Genomic DNA, 20874 nt, shown 5'->3' on the forward strand with positions numbered 1-20874 from the left:
TTGCGTGCGTGCGTGCGTGTCTCTCTCGGAGGTCTCTGCAATTTCTCTTCCAGCGCTATTTCTGCTGAGTGCACTTTTCCACGGTGGGCTAGTCGATACCCTTGCCTTTTAAAGGAGAGCTATCAATAGCAGTTTCCACCATCAAGGTGTACATAGTGTCAGCACATCCTGGCAGATCTGTCAGCAGTTTGAGAACTCTATTGCCAAAATTATTTTGTGATTGTTATCGTGGAATTCAGAGGCTTTTTGTTAGCACTGCAGTGACACCACATTGTGTAGTAACAGCGATTTCTGCTAAAGTGTGCTGGGGGGGGGGGGGGATTGGCTGGACAGGTTTGCAGGCACTCAACCTCAATATAGATGCATGCCAGGACTGGCCCCACAGAAGCACTGTGGGCATCAACTCTTTTTATTAAGACTGTGAATGTATTCTTTAACCATTTTTCACCTCAGAACGGGGGCAATTATTTTCGAGAAAATAGTGGGAATAGACAATCTATTCTACAAGATGCCGTAGCGCCACATTGAACTTTTAGATTTGCTATATAGATTTTAGAAATTTAGAAATGTAGCATTTTCTTTAACCTATTTAGAACTGAGGCCGATTCTAAAAACGCCTTCTAAGTACTGAACTAAGTTTTCTGAAAATGTTCAAATATTAATTCAAAAGGGGTTCCCGTTCCATTAAACATCTTAGCAAAAATGGTATCCCCAAAATAGGGATGTCTGCAGGGTTAAGTGGTTTATGAAACATTATGTTTCATAATTGAAAGATTGTGTACTTTGCAGATAGCATTGGCAAATCATATTGATGGACTAATAACTTGCTCCAGGTCTATCAGTGGAGTATTGAATTGTGACTCAAAAATAAATACATAAATAATAATAAAACTGTCAGATTGGAGCATTTCATATTTTGGTCAAAGGGTACATTGACTTCCTACTGGCCATTAAGAATCTGGCCATTAGAAATTAGGGGGACATCTTTTTTTGTACCATCTATCTCGGCAGTAATTGCCACTGCTCTTTGACAGATAGCTTTCATTAAACCCATTGCATGGAACCACGGCAATGAAAGGAACTATATAAAACAATGTCAAAGCCATGACAACCATGAATGTATTCCTCAGTTTCATGTTGAAAGTCCTGTGACATTTCACTGTGTATATTGCTTGGTATTTATAGCACACGGTCTAGTTAGAGTTTTCCACATTCATTCTTTGTTTGTCTTTGACTCTGTCCTTACTCTTCTATCTTCAGTCTGTATGATTTCCTAGTCTGAAGTCTTGCAGATCAAGCCATTCTAACCACACGAACTCTAGTGTCCCTTTGCTGGGCATGTCACTATCGGTGAACATTCAGGGAAAATAGAAGATCTACAAATTCAACTTTTCATTATTTGACAAAATGTATAATTTTTTTGCGCTTGCCTATGTTGTCTTGATTGTGCTCTGAAAGCAAAAAGACAAGATGCTGTAAAGGCATACCGTACAACCAGTGTGTATTTGCCCAACCATAAAACATGCATGCAGATATGCAGTCAAGAGCCAAGTGCTTTGAGTGCTATTTAATGAATGGTAATCTGTTATGAGCAGAATGGCTTTGGGCCCTAAGGCCAGGTGCATGGCAGGGAGCAACGTGGATGTTGGAGCCAGTGGTGGGCGATTGTTTATTGATAGAGTGCTACTGCTCCTTTTATGACCTAGGGACATTATATAGCTCAGTATGGTCAGCACAATGTCCACACAGTTATGAAGAACAGGCTACGCCAGGAGAGACTTGAGGGGAAACAAACCCAGGTATGAGATTTATCTGGGCAGCACTAGATCTGTCGCTGTATGCACTGTAGCTTCAGGGAATGGAAACGGATGGAAGGCAGAGATAGATTTGCATTCATGCAAGCTTCACACTCCAGGCTGTGCTCTGCCCCCAGGGGATGTCATTTGCTTTTAAAAACGATTCTCTCCTTCGGCTATATACGTATATGACTCACCGGCGCTGGTAGGCGTGCGTGAGTTCAGATGGGGGCGTGCTAAAGATATGCGCCTGGATCGATAGGAGCAGTCGTTTTTCGGTGCAAGGCGGGGCAAGCGGGAGGCTTTGATGTCTCCGCGGTTCAAACGGAGCGCTCTAGTCTGCTCTCGGCCGACAGCCAGGTGCAGAATGCTCAGTTTGTATATCCATTGCGCGTTGTGACTTGTGGTAAATAGACTTCCTCATAGGCTCTATCTGCAGCTTATGGGAAGGCTATTTGGGTGAAGAGTTGTTTATTTTTATTTTTATTTTTGTGTACAGCCAAATGGGATCTGATATATGTGAACCATTTGCAACAAAGTCTTTGTTTCAGACTGTGCGGAGTGTGATATGGTGGACTACTAGCTTGTCAACATTGTCGAAAATGGCCATATGAGCTTGCTATTATATTTGATAAATTCTTTGAAAACTTGTATTTAGCAAACAATGGACAAATGTTTGCTTACAATCACATGCCCAAAATAGGGACAGTATATTGAAGGTGGCTAAGAAAATTATTTTAAAGTCAGTTCAGTGTTGTATGATTCTTGACGGCGTCTGAAATGTTTTAACTTGGCATTTGCCGTTGCTGATTCGATCCCCTGCTTTGACAGGTGGGTGTTTTCCAGTTGTGTTCTGGTGAATGGAAGGTGGGCTGGTATTACATCCACAGCATTCAAAGTGCCATTTTATGGAGCAAGTTTCTGAAACAAAACTGCTCCAAGGGGCGTCTGCCATGTGTGTGAATATCTGTAAATTGCATGTGGCTGCTTTGACAGTGCATGCCATCCATGCATGCACATATAATGCTATGTATCTAGAGCAAATTAATCTACGTGAAAATGTATACATTCCAATCATGTGTCTTTGTGCGTGCGTAACTGATCTGCTAGAGATGGATTCCTCTTCCACTCTGGCTTATGTCTAAGTATGCTTCGTCGTATGACGATGTCTTCTTGTGAGGCTGACAATAGCGAATCATATATGATGCGTTGTGAATGCGTTCGCTCGGGGACACTGTCTCATATGACATAATCGGTCTATAATTATTTGGGTGCACTGCTGGTCTATCTCACCGTTTACTGCTCTCCCCAAACCATAAAAGGGCAGGGACAGTAACAATCCACGAATAGACTGTATGTAAGAGTCAAATTCTTTGGTTTCAGTTCATAAACATTATGGCAACAATAGCATCAGTTTATTTCAAGAATAACAATAAGGAAAGTACAGATTGACAGAAATGGATGGAAGTACACTTTGAGGTGGTTTTGAAGGTGCTGTGTGTCCTATTTCTAAATATAACTGTACAGTATATACTAGACTATCGAATATAATATATATATGCACACACACACACACACACACACACACACACACACACACACACACATAATTATATATATATATATATATAGTTTTGCGGGCATGTGTGAATGGGGTGGTTGTTCAATACAATGCTGTATTTACACACGTTATTATTGCTATTGTGCTTTATTGAGCATGGCCTGCTCATCTGTGCGTGATAGATGGCTGTCATCTTGACTGGCTGCTTCTGCCGCTGCACCGTTAGCCTTGCTGGGGTGTTTAATGGGAGAACAGCTTTAATTACAGTAGACGGGGCTCGCCCACACTTCATATCCTGCCATATCATCAGTCATGTGCGGGGGAGCGTTGTGGCAACAGTCATCAACACAAGCCATGTGATATACAGTAGCCGCGTCAACAAGATTTCCCCCTGTGATGTCAGGATGAGCTTTTAATAGCCAGGTCCAGGGATGCTTCCTTTGAATTAGAATTACGTGGTGATTATACCAAGCTGCAGACACGGCCCAGTAATAAGTTGCCAGATCCCAGGGTCGAGTTGAGAAAGTCTCAAGTAACAAGCTGTGGTTGGCGTGAATCTGTTGTTGTACTGTCTGCCGTCACACGAACAAGGTCCTCTGGAATGAGATGATCGCTGCTGCTTAAGCTACAGTCGCAGCCCCCTCTCCTCCTACACGGCTGGCACATTCCTCAGTTGATAACAGAACCTTGTGCGTGCATTTTTACCCCCTTGTCCACATTCTGATCTGATCTATATCATTGCTATCTATAACATTTTATTCATAACATTTGCCGAAAATATCAGACTTGCAAGCTCCGATACTTTTTTATATAGATGGGGGAAAAGTATGGACTTAGTGTAGAGCCCTGGGGGACACCAATCAAAAAAGGAAATGCTGTAAGGTATTAGTGGTTAACCCATTTACGCCTGACATCGAAATTTAAAAAATATCTTCTAAATCATGACAGTTTTTTGAAATACCTATGTTTCAGTGGTGCTCAATATTTCATGGCAAGGACCCCAAACATTATATGTAATTGGCCGCCGACCCACATCTGAAAATATGTTGTTCCAGGGACCTCCCCAGAAGCAAAGATTTGAGTTAAAAACTGTTCACAATTTAAAAAAATAGCAGATCTACAAGCTCTCCGTGCCGCACTATGATCTTGTAGATCTGCTATTTTTCAATAGCTACAGTATAACAATGATTAAAACACCAAAACGGGTTCCCGTTCAAAATGGGTTAAAGTTAAATTGTAAGTCATTTAAAAAAAATGCTGATCTAAGAAAATGGAAAAGTTTGCACACTATCTCTCTTCAATTACTTTATTCTGCTCGTCGAAATGTCATCACTCACTCAGGTGGATGGATCATCAAAGTGTGCAAACTATTATTTTCTTTTATCTTCATCTCCTTTGAAGTTCAGCACCTGCCTTTTGTGGATATGCGTGACCTCCTTTGATCCTCGTTGAGAATAGCTGATCTGTTCTAGCGTTGTGAGCTTGCAGATCAGCTATTTTCATTGTGTTCGAAAGTTTTTGAAAATTCTTGAAATGTATAGGGATGCCAGGTTGAAAGTGGTTAATACATCTTGTGCACAGAGGCAGCCATTTGTTAAGTCTTCATTCATTCACTAAACCTGCAATGATGCTGTAAAAATACTTCAGACAAGTCGATATTGTACTTGTTGTAGAACTGGCTGTGTTTGGCAGCCAAGCTAATGTCTCTGACACTAAACGCTAGTTTATACACCCCCTTGTAGCTTGTGAAAAAAAGTGTCACAGTGGTGTGGCAAGCCTGCCATTACAAATTGAACTTCGACAATTTGCTACATCTGTATGTGTCGGGCCAAGACCTAGACTAGTTGAGGTCCCTGTTGACACCACAGAATGTAAAGTGCACCACAACGAGCATGAAAACACCAGTCATCAGCTGGCTCTAAAGAATACCAGTAAATTGTAGCTTATCCTTCTTGCCGTAGTCACAGTTACAGATGTGTCCTATGATCTGAGCAACAAATTAACAATGTATTATCGACGAAAATAGACGATCTACAAGCTCACAACGTGTAGAACTTATAGAGCTTAGTCCAGTCAATCAATCAGTCAGTCATATATTTGTAATAGACAATAGAAGAAAAAAAACACACATGAGCTCCCATACACCTATTTAAATATTTTTTATTTGATGCTAGCTATGTTGAAACTTCGAATCTGTTGAAACCCCTGGTAACACTTTATATATGAAGCCCTTGTCTATAATGGATTATAAACATACTTGTAATGGATTATAATTTGTTTATATTTCAGCACTATATAATTATTGTTATATCTATATTCTTAATGCTATAAACACATTATAAAGCATTTTACTATTACTTATTACGTCAATTATCAAGTCAAGTAAATATTTAATTGCTGGACAAATATTTTAAAGGATCATAGTATGTATTCTAATTCTCATAGTTGTCATTAATACTTTTGTAAAGCATTATGGTCACTGTTGTAATGCCTTACATTGTGATTATAAGTCACTAGGAAGTGGTCACTGGGTTTTTTAAGTAAACTAATGACCTTCCTGGAGGTGTAGGCAGAAACATTGTGTTGTTCTTGCATAGATTAAATGCTATTGTTTCACTTTACTTGAAGCACTCAATTACCACTTAAGGCAGCTACTGTACATACAGTACTCCAAATTAATCCATCCACCCACCAAACTGGGTGGGTGGATTACTACAAATTTACGTCACTGAGTAGCAGTGACACGTGGTCAGTGGTCACCTCGGCACACACAGCTGTTTTTACTCTAGCACCCACCTATGCCTCCAATGGCTCGTTTGGAACCAGGGGGGAGTCGGGCTCAACCCTAACCACGGAACATGATGGTGTCTTATCAGTTATGAACTTTAGACGGATAACTGTGTTTTGTGGGTGGATGGATTATTTTGGAGCATACAGTATAGCTGCCTTTAGAATTATAATCAGAATTCATTGTATTTTATACCAATGTTCAACGAAATTAAAAGCTCTACTTTGAAGTGCCGGACCACATAGCACAGTGTGGGCTCAACAGCATTCAACACTCGTCATCATAATCACACTAATCCAATACACTATGATAGCCAAAAGGGAAAAATATATATGTGACTTGTTATATGAAGCATTATGGACTCAAGTACTTATGAGTGCTTATAACTGTAATTATACCGTATGCTGATTTTTAATGCATTCTAAGTTTGAAATGTGCAAATTCCAAAGGGTATGGTTCTGGGCCTGAAAATCTGTTTTCTCTCAGAACACTGAATAGATTGGAGACAAAAGCAGGTACACTGAGGCACAATGAGAGTAAACAAGTCCATGTGTTTTAAACCACATGCAGGGACAAACGAGAGTGAAGGGAATGACACCTAAATAATGGGCAAAGGGCTTAATGTCCCTCCCTAAATTCCAGGGAAGTTGAATTTTAAAAGATTTTAACGGTTTTCCTACTGCAGTGCCAATATGGCTCCTGTCAGACAATAAGTAGTTTGTAGTTGAGGGTGTGAATACTTCCCCCTTTCTCGAGCATGCAAATACAGACGCACAGTATCCACCCCCGCTCACAAAAATGTGCTTCTTATGAGGCGCACAGCCTCCTGTGGTCTATCAGTTTTAACTTTGCTGCTGTTTGGTCAACCTTCCTCCAGCGTCTCAGAGCCAGTAACGACTGCAGCGGAAGGAGTTGAGCTTGGTACCTCAGCCTCACCCTCTACGGGAGACGGCTTTCCTTCTGGGGACCCCGCAACCGTTGCGGAGAAGAGAGAGGATTCTGACGAGTACAGCGGAGATGCAGCCAAGGAGAACTCCAGCCTGAAGGACCATTCCTCTGAAGGTACACAACTGAACTATATACACGTATACTGTATGAATGGTACATGCATGCTGTAAGAGCTCAGGGGTCTTTCTTTCTGCCCCAAAACTGATGTAACGCTCTTTCTTGAACCTGATGAAACATAGCTTCAAGAGTTTCTGATGAAACATAGTATGTTTCATCAGTTTCAGACATACTCTTTCCGTGGTACCGTGACGTATTACCCATTTTAATCTGATCAACAAGGGGGAAAAAAGAGCAGAGAAAGTACAGATAAGTAAGTGCAGAAGGTAAGTCTTGCCGAACCATGTGGCCATATCTCCTGTTTCTTCAGCGTGAGGCGGCTTGATGTGTACCGCAAGTACACTTGCAGGCTTTGGACTGACCCGGCTGGGGAATCGAACCCCACACTCCCAATTTCAGGGCGGCCACACTCTAACCACATGGCCACTGAGCTGGTGTTGATGGTATAGAGTATAGAGGCTTTAGGTGGTTAAAACCTATTCATTAGTTCCAGGAGAAATCCTCCGGTTGCAGAGTTCAATTGAGTAATTTTCTGTCACACAGGTTTTTGATCTACAGTACAGTTTGTAGTTGCTTGGCGAGGCTAGTTTGTTTGAGCTTCATCAAAAGTGTCAAGAAAACCTTATTACACTCTTATTGGCATTATTATCTTAGTTCCTGTGAAGAAAAGGGGCAGCATATTCCATGAACACACATACACTAACATGTATGTGCGTCTATGAAAATGCACACACACACACACACACACACACACACACACACACACACACACACACACACACACACACACGTGCATCTGCACAAAGATACACACTTACACAAATGCCCAATGCACAAGGTACTACATACTGTACACAAATTCCCATATACCACCATGATTTGATTTCCACATGGACATGACATGAATCCAATTAATTCAGGATGAGGATCAATAGAGGACTATTTCCATGAAGGAAAATTGCTTTTGGATTTCGACCCAGTCAGCAAAGCCGTCGTTATTTGATGGTGGCTCAGTAAACAGACTTACAAAGAAATTCTGCTGTGCTGCATGATATTTCCCATGTCCTACTTCTCTACACTCACACATAGGCCTATAGTTGTTGTTGCGGTTAAAGCATTGTGCATTGTTTAAATTATTATTAAATTACTACAAATGGCAAATCTTCTTACTGTAGCAAAAAAAAAGAGGAACACAAATCAGTGCTGCAGTAGTTGAGGAAAGAGACCCTGAAGACATGTTGTGAGAATAAATGTCACACTTTTGCACTGAGACTTTGAGTATGTGACTGATTTTATTCTAATAAGTGTAGTGTTTAGTGCACCTGATCTCCTACTACAGCTGCTGCTGCTGCTACTACTACTGTGAATGCACACAGGTCTGTTCTTATGGATTCTCTCCTTTAGTTAGTTCCAACTGGTTCCATTCAGAGACGGATCATTACTGTCGGGCCAGAAACCTGGTAGCATAGGTTCAACTTTTTAGTGTCTCTCATTTTGTACATTATGCCCTACTTCGTCACACAAAAGTGGCGCACAAATTAATGGTAGTGTAAGTGATTTTCTTTGGTTAAAATAAGTGTTAAAAAGGTCTATATTGTGATAGTAATCATTAAGTGCTTGTTCAGTTACGGAGGGGTCTTCAAGTCTCTCCAGCGTTTTATTAAACTGATTTTTTTGTCTGAAACTGAAACTGGGAGTGATGAAACAAAGAAATGAGCACTGAGCAGACACAATTGGAACTGGAACACTAACAATTAAGCTCATAAATAGCTACTCTCTCCTGATTGGCTGAAATTTTGTCACCTACCTGAAAATGTATTTTCTGTTTATTAAGGAGATGGAGAGACAGGGAGACCTATGTTACTGAACAAACCCTCTATAGCAATGATTACTATCAGAATATAGTTATTTAACCTTTTATTTTTTGTTTGTTTTTTACAAAAAATATGACTTTCCCTATCTTTTACGTAGCGCAAACAGCTGATCTACAAGATCACAACGCATGATGCGATTTGAGTGGGAACCCCTTTTGGTGGTTACATTATGTTATAATTATGTTATAATTTAGCTATTGAAAAATAGCAGATCTACAAGCTCATAGCGCGCCACCGAGGGGCGCGCTATGAACTTGTAGGTCTGCTATTTTTGAAGAATCATTAAAATGTGCCTCAAATCTTTCAGAAAATTGTCATGATTTAGAAAACTTTTTTTTTAATTTCGACGTCAGGCCTGAATGGGTTAAGTACTAAGTCTAGGACTAGGTAATATAAATATTTAACCAATGAAAAGTATTAAGCAGCAGCTATTGCTTTTATCAACAAATGCTTGTGACGTTGGTAAGCAGCATGGTGACAAGCTAATGTAGTGACAGGTCCACGGCCCACTGGTACATGTCCTGCAGGTCCACGGCCCACTGGTACATGTCCCGTACATGTCCTGCAGGTCCACGGCCCACTGGTACATGTCCCGTACATGTCCCCCAGGTCCACGGCCCACTGGTACATGTCCCGTACATGTCCCCCAGGTCCACGGCCCACTGGTACATGTCCCGTACATGTCCCCCAGGTCCACGGCCCGATCGTTGGCAAGTTGGCAACTGATCATGACCTACTCCATCCCTTCAGTGTGCCCTGAAGACGAGCACTGCTGTTTTGAAAAATCATTTCTGGCCAAATGAGGGAATGCCTCCTTGCCCCACCCTCTGGACAGAATTGCCTGGAAAGGATGGCATCACAAATTAGGCTACCTGAACATTTATGGAGTGATAGTTTTTACCGTTTTAACTTTTAAACATTAATGGAAGGTGGCTACTGGCTATTCTTATATTATTGATAGGATACGACAGGAAGCACGCACATCTCCAGAAATTCTACAGGTGCTGGTCAAAAATACGTACAATAAAAATGGAAGGGATGTCCGCACACTGAGTTGTAGCTCCCAGGAAAATTCTTTATTGTTACAACGTTTCGACCTATGTGAGTCTTCGTCAGGTATGATTCATACCTGACGAAGACCCACAGAGGTCGAAACGTAACAATAAAGAATTTTCCTGGGAGCTACAACTCAGTGTGCGGACATCCCTTCCATTTTTATTCTTATATTATTGACACCAGTATCATGACTTCACTGCAGTGAGGTTTATACTCAGAGGATAGACTCCAGGGTGGTTTTGGGCCCCTGCCCTTTACCCTCAGACTTGGGTGCCCTCTTGGCTGGTGTTTATATTATGATACATAATTTTAATTTACACCCGGCTCTTGACTTGTCAAGAATGTATGAAGTCCTACCTTCTTAATGAGGCGTGTGTGTGTGTGTGTGTGTGTGTGTGTGTGTGTGTGTGTGTGTGTGTGTGTGTGTGTGTGTGTGTGTGTGTGTGTGTGTGTGTGTGTGTGTGTGTGTGTGTGTGTGTGTGTGTGTGTGTGTGTGTGTGTGTGTGTGTGTGTGTGTGTGTGTGTGTGTGTGTGTGTGTGTGTGTGTGTGTGTGTGTGTGTGTGTGTGTGTCCACCCAGTGTTGATTTTGTCGAGCTATTTTCAGCATGCAACCATGTGTAAAATCAAGCATTAAGAGGCCCACCAAAATATTTTTTTGTCGACAAAATCAACTGCAGGTTTAGTTGATTAAAACTGTATATTTAGTCAACTAAAACTAGACTAAAACAAACATTTCAGGCGACTAAAATGACAAACAAAAAAAATGTGGAAAATCTAGCATATAATTCTCTTTGAAAATGACCTTAGAACACGGTCCTGGTAAGCACTGAAATCTCACAACATCTGTTGAAGGATGTTGACAACATTCTTCGGTGGGATTTCCAAACACAGATAAACGACTGAACACCATATTAGCATAGCTGACTGAATCACTTTCATGAAAAACATGGCAAAGAGGCTTTCTTCATGTCATAATGTATTATGTATATAGAACACCAGGGCGGGAATGGATGTACATGTGTGGGGGTTGCTCGCTGCTAGCCTCCATGCTTGTATTATATTGAAGTGTTCTACTATAAGCCTGCAGCCCACAGTCATTTTATTCACTTAGCCATTGTGTTGCCACTGGGCCAAGTGTTCATGTATCATTTTGAATTATGGAATATTTCCTGTTTATATTATAACAAGCATCCACATCCTTTCATAGCCTATCTCTGATCTGATGTGGCAATTGTGCATTCCGATATTTTGTGATATGAATTGCACAATATGCTTCATTGCGTGCATCAACAACACCGCACACACTTTGCTGCGAAGGATTTTCTGGTGGCACAAGACTCAGACTCTGTATAAGAGTTGTTCTATTGTGATGAACTTCTGATGCACTGTATTAAGAGGGTTTGTTTATTTGCTGATATTTTGATCATTTGGGACTTAGTTAAAATCCAGTGGTTCCCTTTCTTATTCTGAATGCTTCTGAATACAGAGTAGAGGAGAGGGAATGTATAAAAGACAGAGAGAGATATTAACATTTGTGAAGATAATCCACTTTTGTAGTGGAAGATGTGCTCTTTCTTCATTTCATGGATTGTAGGTTATTTATTACCATGAGGGACCACCACTCACCAGGCAAACCAGGCATACTCAACATTTGTGAAGATAATCCACTTTTATAGTGGAAAATGTGCACTTTCTTTTCATTTCATGGATTGTATCCAAGGTTGATTATTAGAAGTTTAGTTGACAGCTATTGACTATAATCCGTAGCAGAATACACATCTCCTGTCAGATTAATTGAAAACAGTGATTGTTGCCTGTTGGTAGGGGCTTAGAAGAAAGTGTTGCAGACAAATCACAGTTTAAGACCAAATCAATAAAGCCCACTGAGCCAAATTAGGCAGAAACACCCTCAGCGCAGTTAATGACAAATCCTGCAGAGTGTGGATATAGAGCAGGTCAATACCTCAAACAAGGTAGATACAATGATGCGCGGCTCACACAGAACCATTACAGCGAAATGTACCTGAGAGCCAATCTCCCTGAAGTGGTGGAGAGGAGTAGAGATGCAGTGAGCATGTAAATGTACTGCAGATGCATGCTGGGTATGAGTGGGTAAAGTTCTAACAAGAGGGTGTAATATCTATTTCGCTTCACCAAAAGGACTCGGGCTGCATAGGTTTGACAAGGTTTCATCTCTTGTCCTACAGAATACAGATAACTACACATACTCTCAGATAGATAGGTAGGTAGGCAGACAATTATATAGGAGTTGAGGGAGATAGTAGTCTTTTTGTAGCAAAGGACAGTATCCATTGTACTCTAGAGTACATTCAAAATCAGTGTTTTTTTTCTGTGCCAGGGATATGCAAGGTGGAGCCTGAGCCCCAGACAGACAGTCCTGACGTGATCTATGATGATGTACCCGGTGAGGACCCACTCTCCCCTGAGGAAGGTCAGTCCAAGTGGTGTGTGTGTGTGTGTGTGTGTGTGTGTGTGTGTGTGTGTGTGTGTGTGTGTGTGTGTGCGTGTGCGTGCGCACATGAGTTTGTGTGTGCGCACATGAGTGTGAGTGTGTGTGTGTGTGTGTGTGTGTGTGCGAGCACATGAGTGTCTGTGTGTGTGTGTGTGTTTGTGTGTGCACATGAGTGTGTGTGTGCGCACGCGCACATGAGTGTGTGTGTGTGCACGTGCACATGAGTGTGTGTGTGCACGCGCACATGAGTGTGTGTGTGCACGCGCACATGAGTGTGTGTGTGCACGCGCACATGAGTGTGTGTGTTCAAAGAAGCAGCATGGTGCATATAGGTGCCTGGTCTGCACTGGAAACCGCTTACAAAACATTTCTCTTTGAGTGGTTGGATCAGCATTAATTGTGCTGATTCGTTCATTATCAATCTATCAGAGATAAGAGCCCTTTTTTCCAAGTCGGATCAATTGGATATTTCACAAGGGCAGAAAGACCATTTGTGTAACTTATGTGCATTAGTCTGTCATCGATCCTCCATTTGACAAAGAATCTCAGTGTGATCTCAAACATCGTCTACTTTTGTAGTGGATTTCTGAAGGTATTGTTTCATGTTAGATGGATATTCTACTTAAAGTGACAGTGCTTCCTGGAAGTGTATGTGCTGCTTATGTTTGTGCTTGTGTGTCTTGTTGAGGTGCCATTGAGCAAGTTGCTGAATCGAGTATCGAGTATCAGTTACAGCTACTAAATGTGTCTGTGCGTATGTGTGGCGTGTGCATGCGTTTGCATGTGATTGTGAACACTGTATATCTGTGTGTTTTAGTTGACATGATCTATGAAGATGTTCAGCGAGATGTTGGCCATTTGGAGGCAGACAACGGCTGGAGTTCCAGTGAATTTGAGAGCTATGATGACCAGTCTGATACGGAGAGCAAACTACCAACACGCAGCAAGGTGTGTGGGCGTGCATGTGTGTATGGGAGGGTGTGTACACGTCAATGCTCGTGTCTGTCTGTCTGTCCCCCTCTGTCTTACAAGATGAGAAATATATACTGTAAGAGCCTCTCTTTGGCCAGACACATAACATGGATTCACTCATGCCTCCTTACCGGGGAGGTAGGGTGAGTGAATCCACGTTATCAGTCTGGCCAAAGCCAGGCTATTAAGAGCCATCTAGTACACTGTCTTTGCAAGTAAACAACAAGCATTTCTGTTTGAAATGCCTAAGAAACACTCTTCTTTGCTCGGCCAGAGACACTGTTCTTCAGCTATGTGGCGTGACTGTGGTGTCTTGATCCTCCACATGATGGCACTGTGCTCACATTCACGTCATGCCACTATTTGACACCTGCAGCATTCACTGTGCATGTCATTGTAGCCACAGGGACAGTTTGAAATAGTCAAGGTAATAATGAGAATATCATATTGTGCTGAGTTGTGTGATTATTAATGCACAAATTCCCAACACCTATACCTTTACATATATTTACATATTGACAGTGTGTGCATGAATATCACTCCATTGAATCTTAAAATATCCTGATTTAAATCAATGTTTTCAGAATAGGGGGGAAAAGTGCTTGTTGCAGGACAGAAATGAGATAGGCATTCCAGAGGTGTAATTACAGGGAGGTGCTGTATGAAACTCTCTCTCAGCTCTCCTGAATACCTGTCCCAAGCCAATGAACACAAAAGGAAGGTTTTGAGTACACTTACAGGAAGACACTTTTAATTATATCGCCAATGCTTTTTAGCCAACACAGCCTTCATGAGAAACACAGTGACTGTCTGAATTTTGCCTTTTCATTCGGTTCACTACTTAACGCAAGCAAGCCTTGGCAGATTTTTATTTATTGATTTATTTTGCGACAGATTAGCTTCCCTTCATGTCTGTCCCATGCTGCCTGCCTTCCCCTCCTCCACAAATCAGTGGCTGTTAGTCTCAGCCAGCCATTCATTAGCCCTTTTGACCAAAGCATTGCTTTAAAGCTTTCACTCTTAGAGCTGGTGATTAATCCCTGGTGTTGCTTTGCTTGTTTTTGCCTTGATCACTTCTACCATTTCCCTTGTCTGTCTGTGGTCTTCCTCCGCCCTCGGTCTTCCTTCCTTCCTTCTGTCCTTCCCCCTGTGGCTTACTTAACGTGCCCCACACCCCTTCATCCCGCCACGCCACAACCATTCACCCGTCCACCGCTCCTCCTCCCCCCCCCCCCGTACGTCACCTGTAGCTCCCCCCTGAGGTGCGTCGGCTGAGGGAGCGTTGTGCCAGGACCAAACGAGATCTGGCCATGAGGCTGGCCGGCAAGCACAACGGTGACACCAAGGTACCTCACTGGCTGTTCAACAACGGCAGTTCTACCACAGTGTTTTCAAATTCAGAAGCCAAAAGCCAGAATATAGGAATAGGAACTACTATTTGTACTACTACTATGTACTGCATGTTCACTGCTCTAATGCTGTTGCTTTCATCAACCCCAAGATAATAATGAGAATACATATTATATATTTTTTTATTATTTGCTCTCTTTTCTGCTGCTGGAATATACAGTACATGGGATGGTCTGGAAAAAAATAATTACTAGAGAGAGTTTTTTGTAACCGTGGCAGTGCACCAATGTCATCTTACGTAGAACTAATACAGCCAATACAACGCATGTGCAATTGTGCATGAAGTAGCCTGAATGCTTACATACATCATCCAAATACAATTTATTATCGCCTCCTTCTTCATGTTTGTCAGCCATTCTATGGATGTGTGGTACGAGGACAGGTTTACGGGACACATTACTTTAAGTATTCTGCCTGTTGAACGGCAAGTCGCTCCCAATTAATGACCTAGTTTCCTGAAGTGGCATCACTTAAAAATACTAGCACCATGAGTGTATTCTGGGGTCTGTGGAGTCTGGTTGCAGGGTCTCTGTGATGCTCAGGGCGGGGTGCCTTGTGGTCAACTGTACTCTCCCCACATTGAGCAATGCTGCATGTTTCTGAATCACTGTTTCATTATCCGGAACACTGTAGGCTTGAGGCTCTTAACTCTTAGGCAAGCTTCTTCCTTGGGAAATGACAGCCCACCTCGCTCCTCTCAACCAGGTTCAGCAATTAATGAAGGCAGCCAAGAGTGGAACTAAGGATGGAATTGAGAAGACCAAAATAGCCGTCATGCGCCGGGTCTCTTTCCTCCACAAGAAAGACCAAACGGGTAAGCCTGTGAAAGTTTTCCAAGCATTTTCTATATTTAACTAACTTATGCCAGCTAGCCCTCGTGCATTGAAGGTCATCATTTATTTAGCGATGCAGATTGTGTATGAGAAGTGTGAGTTGCTTAAAATGTCTTGTGAACTCGATATGAACTCATTCTTTGAGCTGCTTGTGTACGATGTTTGCCAAACCAAAGTATTGTTTGAGCTGATGGAAGCTGATGGAAGATAAAGTCTCCCCATTTGCTTTTTCCAATCCCTGCATTACTAGAAAAACAAAACAAAGCGACAACAGCAGGAAAGAATAGCTCTAAATGAATAGATTTTCCCCCCAGAAAAAACAAACAAAAGACAAAACGATGCAAGGGTAAGTTAAGCTGCTTCACCCAGATTAAAGAGAGGCGTTGTGGTCATTATTTTTTTCTTTTTAAGAAGTTGTGTTCTCACGTGATACGATATAGCTCTCACACCCTTGGACAATGGAGTGAGATTAGCATCCATTGATAGTGTGTTGAGCAGCTCCACAAACCACAGATATCAATCCCCTCACGCCTAAAACTAAATCTCATAGCCATCACGACGAGGTAAAGAGGCCAGCGTAGCTAATTTTAGTGTTGGGTCAAGGGGGGGTGATGGGATGGGCTGAGACCCCCATGTTATCATTCCAAAGTCTTTAATTGGAACGAAGCATGCTTCTAGTATAGAGTGTTGTGGGTGAAGTAGAGATTTCTACGAGGGCCTTTGCAGACAAGTGAGTGTGTCAGAGGACGCCGGTTTTGCAGACTATCTGTGTTCACTTTGCTCAGAGAGTGTTTGTTTTCCTGTCTGTCTGTCTGTCGTTTTAGAGTATAGAACTCTATATACGTACTGTATACTGTACATATACAGAGGTGATAAACTTTGTGTCACTGTCACTATGTCTCCAGCTGCAGTGAGGGCTCTTAATGCTGCTTCTCTCCCAATCTCTTTCCTCACCTCCCTGTGTCTCTGTTTCTCTCCATCTGTGTATCTGTCTGTCTGTCTCTCTCTCTGTCGGTCGGTCGGTCGGTCGGTCGGTCGGTCTCTCTCTGTCTCTCTCTCTCTGTCTCTCTCTTTTGCAGAGGACCTGGATGATGATGCAGGGTACCTGGATGTGGCTCTATCAGATGTCAAGCACCCTCCACCACAGCTGTGCCCCATGCCAGAGGGGCTGAGCAGCCAACAGGTGCATGAGTTAGTTGTGGACCGGCCTCTTAACACCGGTATCTCACATTGTCTCACACTGTCTGCAAAAATAGAAGGTCAACAAGCACTACGTGTCACATGCAGAAAACACCAGTTTGTGGTCAGGAGGTGCACGCACATCCCAGGCTAATTCAACGGGTGCTTGAACAAAAATAACAAACTGCAAAAGAAAGAATAAGTCTGTACATGTTTGTGAAAGCTCCCCAAAAAGTGTATTTACCAAGGCGGAAAAAAACGTTCCGGCCTCTGTGGCATTCGTCAGGTATACCTGATGAAGCACATTTATAAAAAACACAATGTGTAAATTAAGTGTGCTGGCCATACTTTTGCTTCATTACACAGAGGAATGAAGAAAAGTTTGTATCTATTTGTTCTATGCAGCATTAAAACAAAAATGCAGGAGAAATGCATGAAGGGGCACTAATCGTAATTATAATGAGAACACAATGGAAAGTGTAATAATAATCCATGTTCAAAACCTCACTCTGTGAACCCCCACTGCAAATAATAATCATATTTTTTATAATGTACTATAAAAAAAGATTATACTTTGACGTGGTTATGATGTACAGGTATATGCTGCACAGATCGTTATAATAATAATGTTATCTTGATGGCTCACTTAAGCAATATTACACGAGAGGGTGTGGTTTAACGTGATTATTGCCACGACAGTTATGCTGTCAGGAACGAGATGTACAGTAGTCGAGTTCTGCAACCATCACTGAAGTGGCAATAATCACGTTAAACCACACCCTCGAGTTACCCTTAAAACTAAGAAAATCGCTGAAAAGATATATATTTTTAATGACAGATGTAGTCACTACGACCACAAATGTCCCAAGAAACTAGCTAGCCTAGCCACCGAGTTTGCTAGTGCTCTGGGAGAACAGAGCAGCTGAATTATTTGTTTTGATTAGGTGGTGAATGGTGCTGGTTTAATGTAGTATCTGCACTTCGTGCATTTGCATGAAGAGACAGTTTATATAAGACTCCAGCATGTCAAATCTATGCTCTAGGGCCTAGGCTATTATGTGCATGTGTACTCAAATGGATGCATTTGCTCTCTACCATCTCCGTCTTTTCTTTTCTTTTCACATCTCTAGGTACTCTATAGGTAATGCTGTCTGGAGATTATTGAATCTTACAAAAAAAACCAAACAGCTCCTTTCATGTCAATGGGTAAAACATCAACCATATTAAGCTCTGGAACAACGGGAGCCTCCTTCATAGCGACCTACCCCGCTTCAACTCCTTTACCTCCCTGTGACAAACACATGATTATAGTGCCATCCATCAACCTGTTCTCTGCTTAGCTGAAATCACACCGCAGCCGCAGCGCCTCAAACACCCCCCTCCCCCCCTCGCCATCATGTCCTCTTAAGGTGCCTGAATTATCCTGACAGGTCCTTGCCTGTGTCTTCCCCCAGGTTGTCAGACGCCATATCCTGGGCTCCATCATTCAGAGCGAACGCAGCTACCTGGAGTCTCTCAGGAGGATCCTGCAGGTGAGAAGGCCCCCCGCCACCACGACCAGAGCCCAAACCAGTACACCCCCCCCCCCCCTCTCTGCCATGTGCAATACCTTCACCACGTAGGCGTCGCAAGCTAAAAGAGTTAAATTACCCGGGTGTCTTGGCGTAAATCATTTTAATGAAACAGCTTTGCGTGCTCCTGAGGTGTCGTGCAGATGCAGAGAGAGAGAGACAGAGAGAGAGAAAGAGAGACTGGCTCTTCACAGGATGGGGTTCGTCAGGCTTTCTCTTTAATCCCTTGTTTTTTTGGTATGTTATCTCCTCACGGAGAAAAGCAAAAAGAAACACCTGCTGAAATGGAAACAACAGCAATCACTGGAAGTATGTTTAGTGAAATCTCTTGCTGTCGAGACAGCAAGAGATTGGAGATAGACCTTTTGTTGTCGGATGACACAAAAGGTTTGATACGTTTCACATTTGCCCAATTTGAAATGGGTCTTGTTGTTATCCAGCAAGTCTGGCCAAGAGGTAAATAGTGACGCTCCATGTAAAATTAATATGAATGGCAAAAGGCCTCAAGCTTAAATAGACATTGAATTTCAGTTTCTGAAAATGCATTTTATGTTTAATAAAACGCTGGAGAGACATGGAGACTCCTGTTACTGAACAAACACTCTATACGCAGTGGTTCCCAAACTGTGGTGCGTGCACCCCTTGTGGTGCGCAAGCGCCTTCTAAGGGTTGCGCGACATGAAAAGGCTAATGGTGGTGCCATGGTTTTATTTTAAATGTATTAACATATTATGCCAGTATATGGCAAGGATATGCGGAATATAGCCTATGCTGCATATATTATGCCATATTCAGGTTCATATTATGTGCATATATGTGGATAAAAAGGAAATAAATCTCTATATAGCTTGTGCAATTTATATTTCCATGGGTTTGTCAGCTAGGTCGGGAGGTAACGGGGGGTGCGAGGCCAAAAAGGTTTGGGAACCGCTGCTCTATATCAATAGAGTATTGAGTACTATCACAATATAGAGCTTTTTAACCAAAGAAAATCACTTACACTACATTTAATTTGCCATGATGGATGTACAGTCCAGCTGAGACAGGCTTGAAAAATCCAATGATACAAAGTATAAAGTAGTATTTTATAAAGTATAAAATAAACACCTGTCCATCCCATTGTGTTTCAAATAGAGGTTATTTTCTGTTGGGCTTCATGTTCAGCTCGTACACAACAACATTATCTCCCTCGTCTCCAGAGACCGCTTTCTTTATTTCCAGTACATAAAGAATCTCGTCTCAGAAGGTCTATGCATAATTCCCTAGGGGGGCTGACGAGTCAATCAGTGGCCCCGCATCTAGCTGATGTTGCTTTAGCATCGTTACCTCCGCTGGGACTTGTCTTTAGTCATTATCGTTCTGCCATTCATTATTACATTTCAGACATTGTCGAGACTATGCCGGGTGTGTTCAGTAGACGGTAGACTAGTTCGCCGTGTATTCTGACTGCGTAGGGTAAATCCTTCTTGAGCTGAGTGTTCTTTCTGTCGGTCTGTTCTTTTCTTTTGTTTTTGCTGTCTGGAACAACTAATGAGATGGAGGATATACCGTCCACTCGCTGCAAACCGACACATACTACTAATGCCTGATGTGCATGCGTGTGCACACACACACACGCACGCGCGTTACCCACAACAAAATGCATGCATAAAGAACGTTGACACCTTAAAAAAAGAACTGCATTTTCTATCTCAATCTCATCAGGAGTACCACAGACCCTTGATGGAGGCTGATCCCAGAATCCTGAGCCCAAGGAAAATCAGGCCTATATTCTTCAGACTGTGGGAGATCACGCAGTGTCATTCCATGTTCCAGATTGCCCTGGCTTCACGTGTGGCTGAGTGGGACAGCAGCGAGAAAATTGGAGACTTATTTGTTGCTTCGGTTAGTGTGTGTGCATGTGTGTGCCTCATGTCTGTGTGAAATGAACATGAAAATTGGAGATTTATTTGTGCTTTGGTTACAGTATGTTTGCACGTGCATGTGTAGGTGTTTGTATTCTGCCTATGCCGGTGTACTGTATAAAATTCAATCAGGAACTTGTTTGCCGCAGGTAAAGGGGCTCATTTCTTCTTGGCACTTCTATCTAACATTAAAACAGCATCTCACCACTACCAGCATTATAACAAGGTACAGGTTTGAGACTGTGCAAACGGGAGTAGTTTACCCCAAACATGGAGTCAATTATAGCCGTGATGCATATCACCACCACCTCCAATGGGTTATTTTATACACATTTACAGATTTCTGGCAACAATATGGTGGTGTTATGTATGAGCTTTCAGTTAAGAGCTG

The 20874-nt window shown here is 42.2% G+C and overlaps 1 protein-coding gene across 5 annotated transcripts in view; it reads left to right on the forward strand.

Annotated features, from left to right (window-relative positions):
- arhgef10la (Rho guanine nucleotide exchange factor (GEF) 10-like a) overlaps window positions 1-20874 on the forward strand; it is a 154764-nt gene that overhangs the window by 16853 nt on the left and 117037 nt on the right. For 3 of the 5 annotated variants that reach the window (XM_080780426.1, XM_080780425.1, XM_080780424.1), the window contains exons 4-11: window positions 7023-7207; window positions 12501-12593; window positions 13432-13562; window positions 14837-14932; window positions 15702-15810; window positions 16909-17012; window positions 18463-18540; window positions 20284-20463. In XM_080780426.1, coding sequence (XP_080636552.1) covers window positions 7023-7207; window positions 12501-12593; window positions 13432-13562; window positions 14837-14932; window positions 15702-15810; window positions 16909-17012; window positions 18463-18540; window positions 20284-20463 — 976 coding nt within the window. The remainder of the gene's footprint in view (window positions 1-7022; window positions 7208-12500; window positions 12594-13431; window positions 13563-14836; window positions 14933-15701; window positions 15811-16908; window positions 17013-18462; window positions 18541-20283; window positions 20464-20874) is intronic. The other 2 variants (XM_080780427.1, XM_080780428.1) reach the window with 2 other exon arrangements.

Source organism: Protomyctophum bolini (genome assembly GCF_963924005.1).
Source record: "Protomyctophum bolini genome assembly, chromosome: 2".
Lineage (NCBI taxonomy): Eukaryota > Metazoa > Chordata > Actinopteri > Myctophiformes > Myctophidae > Protomyctophum > Protomyctophum bolini.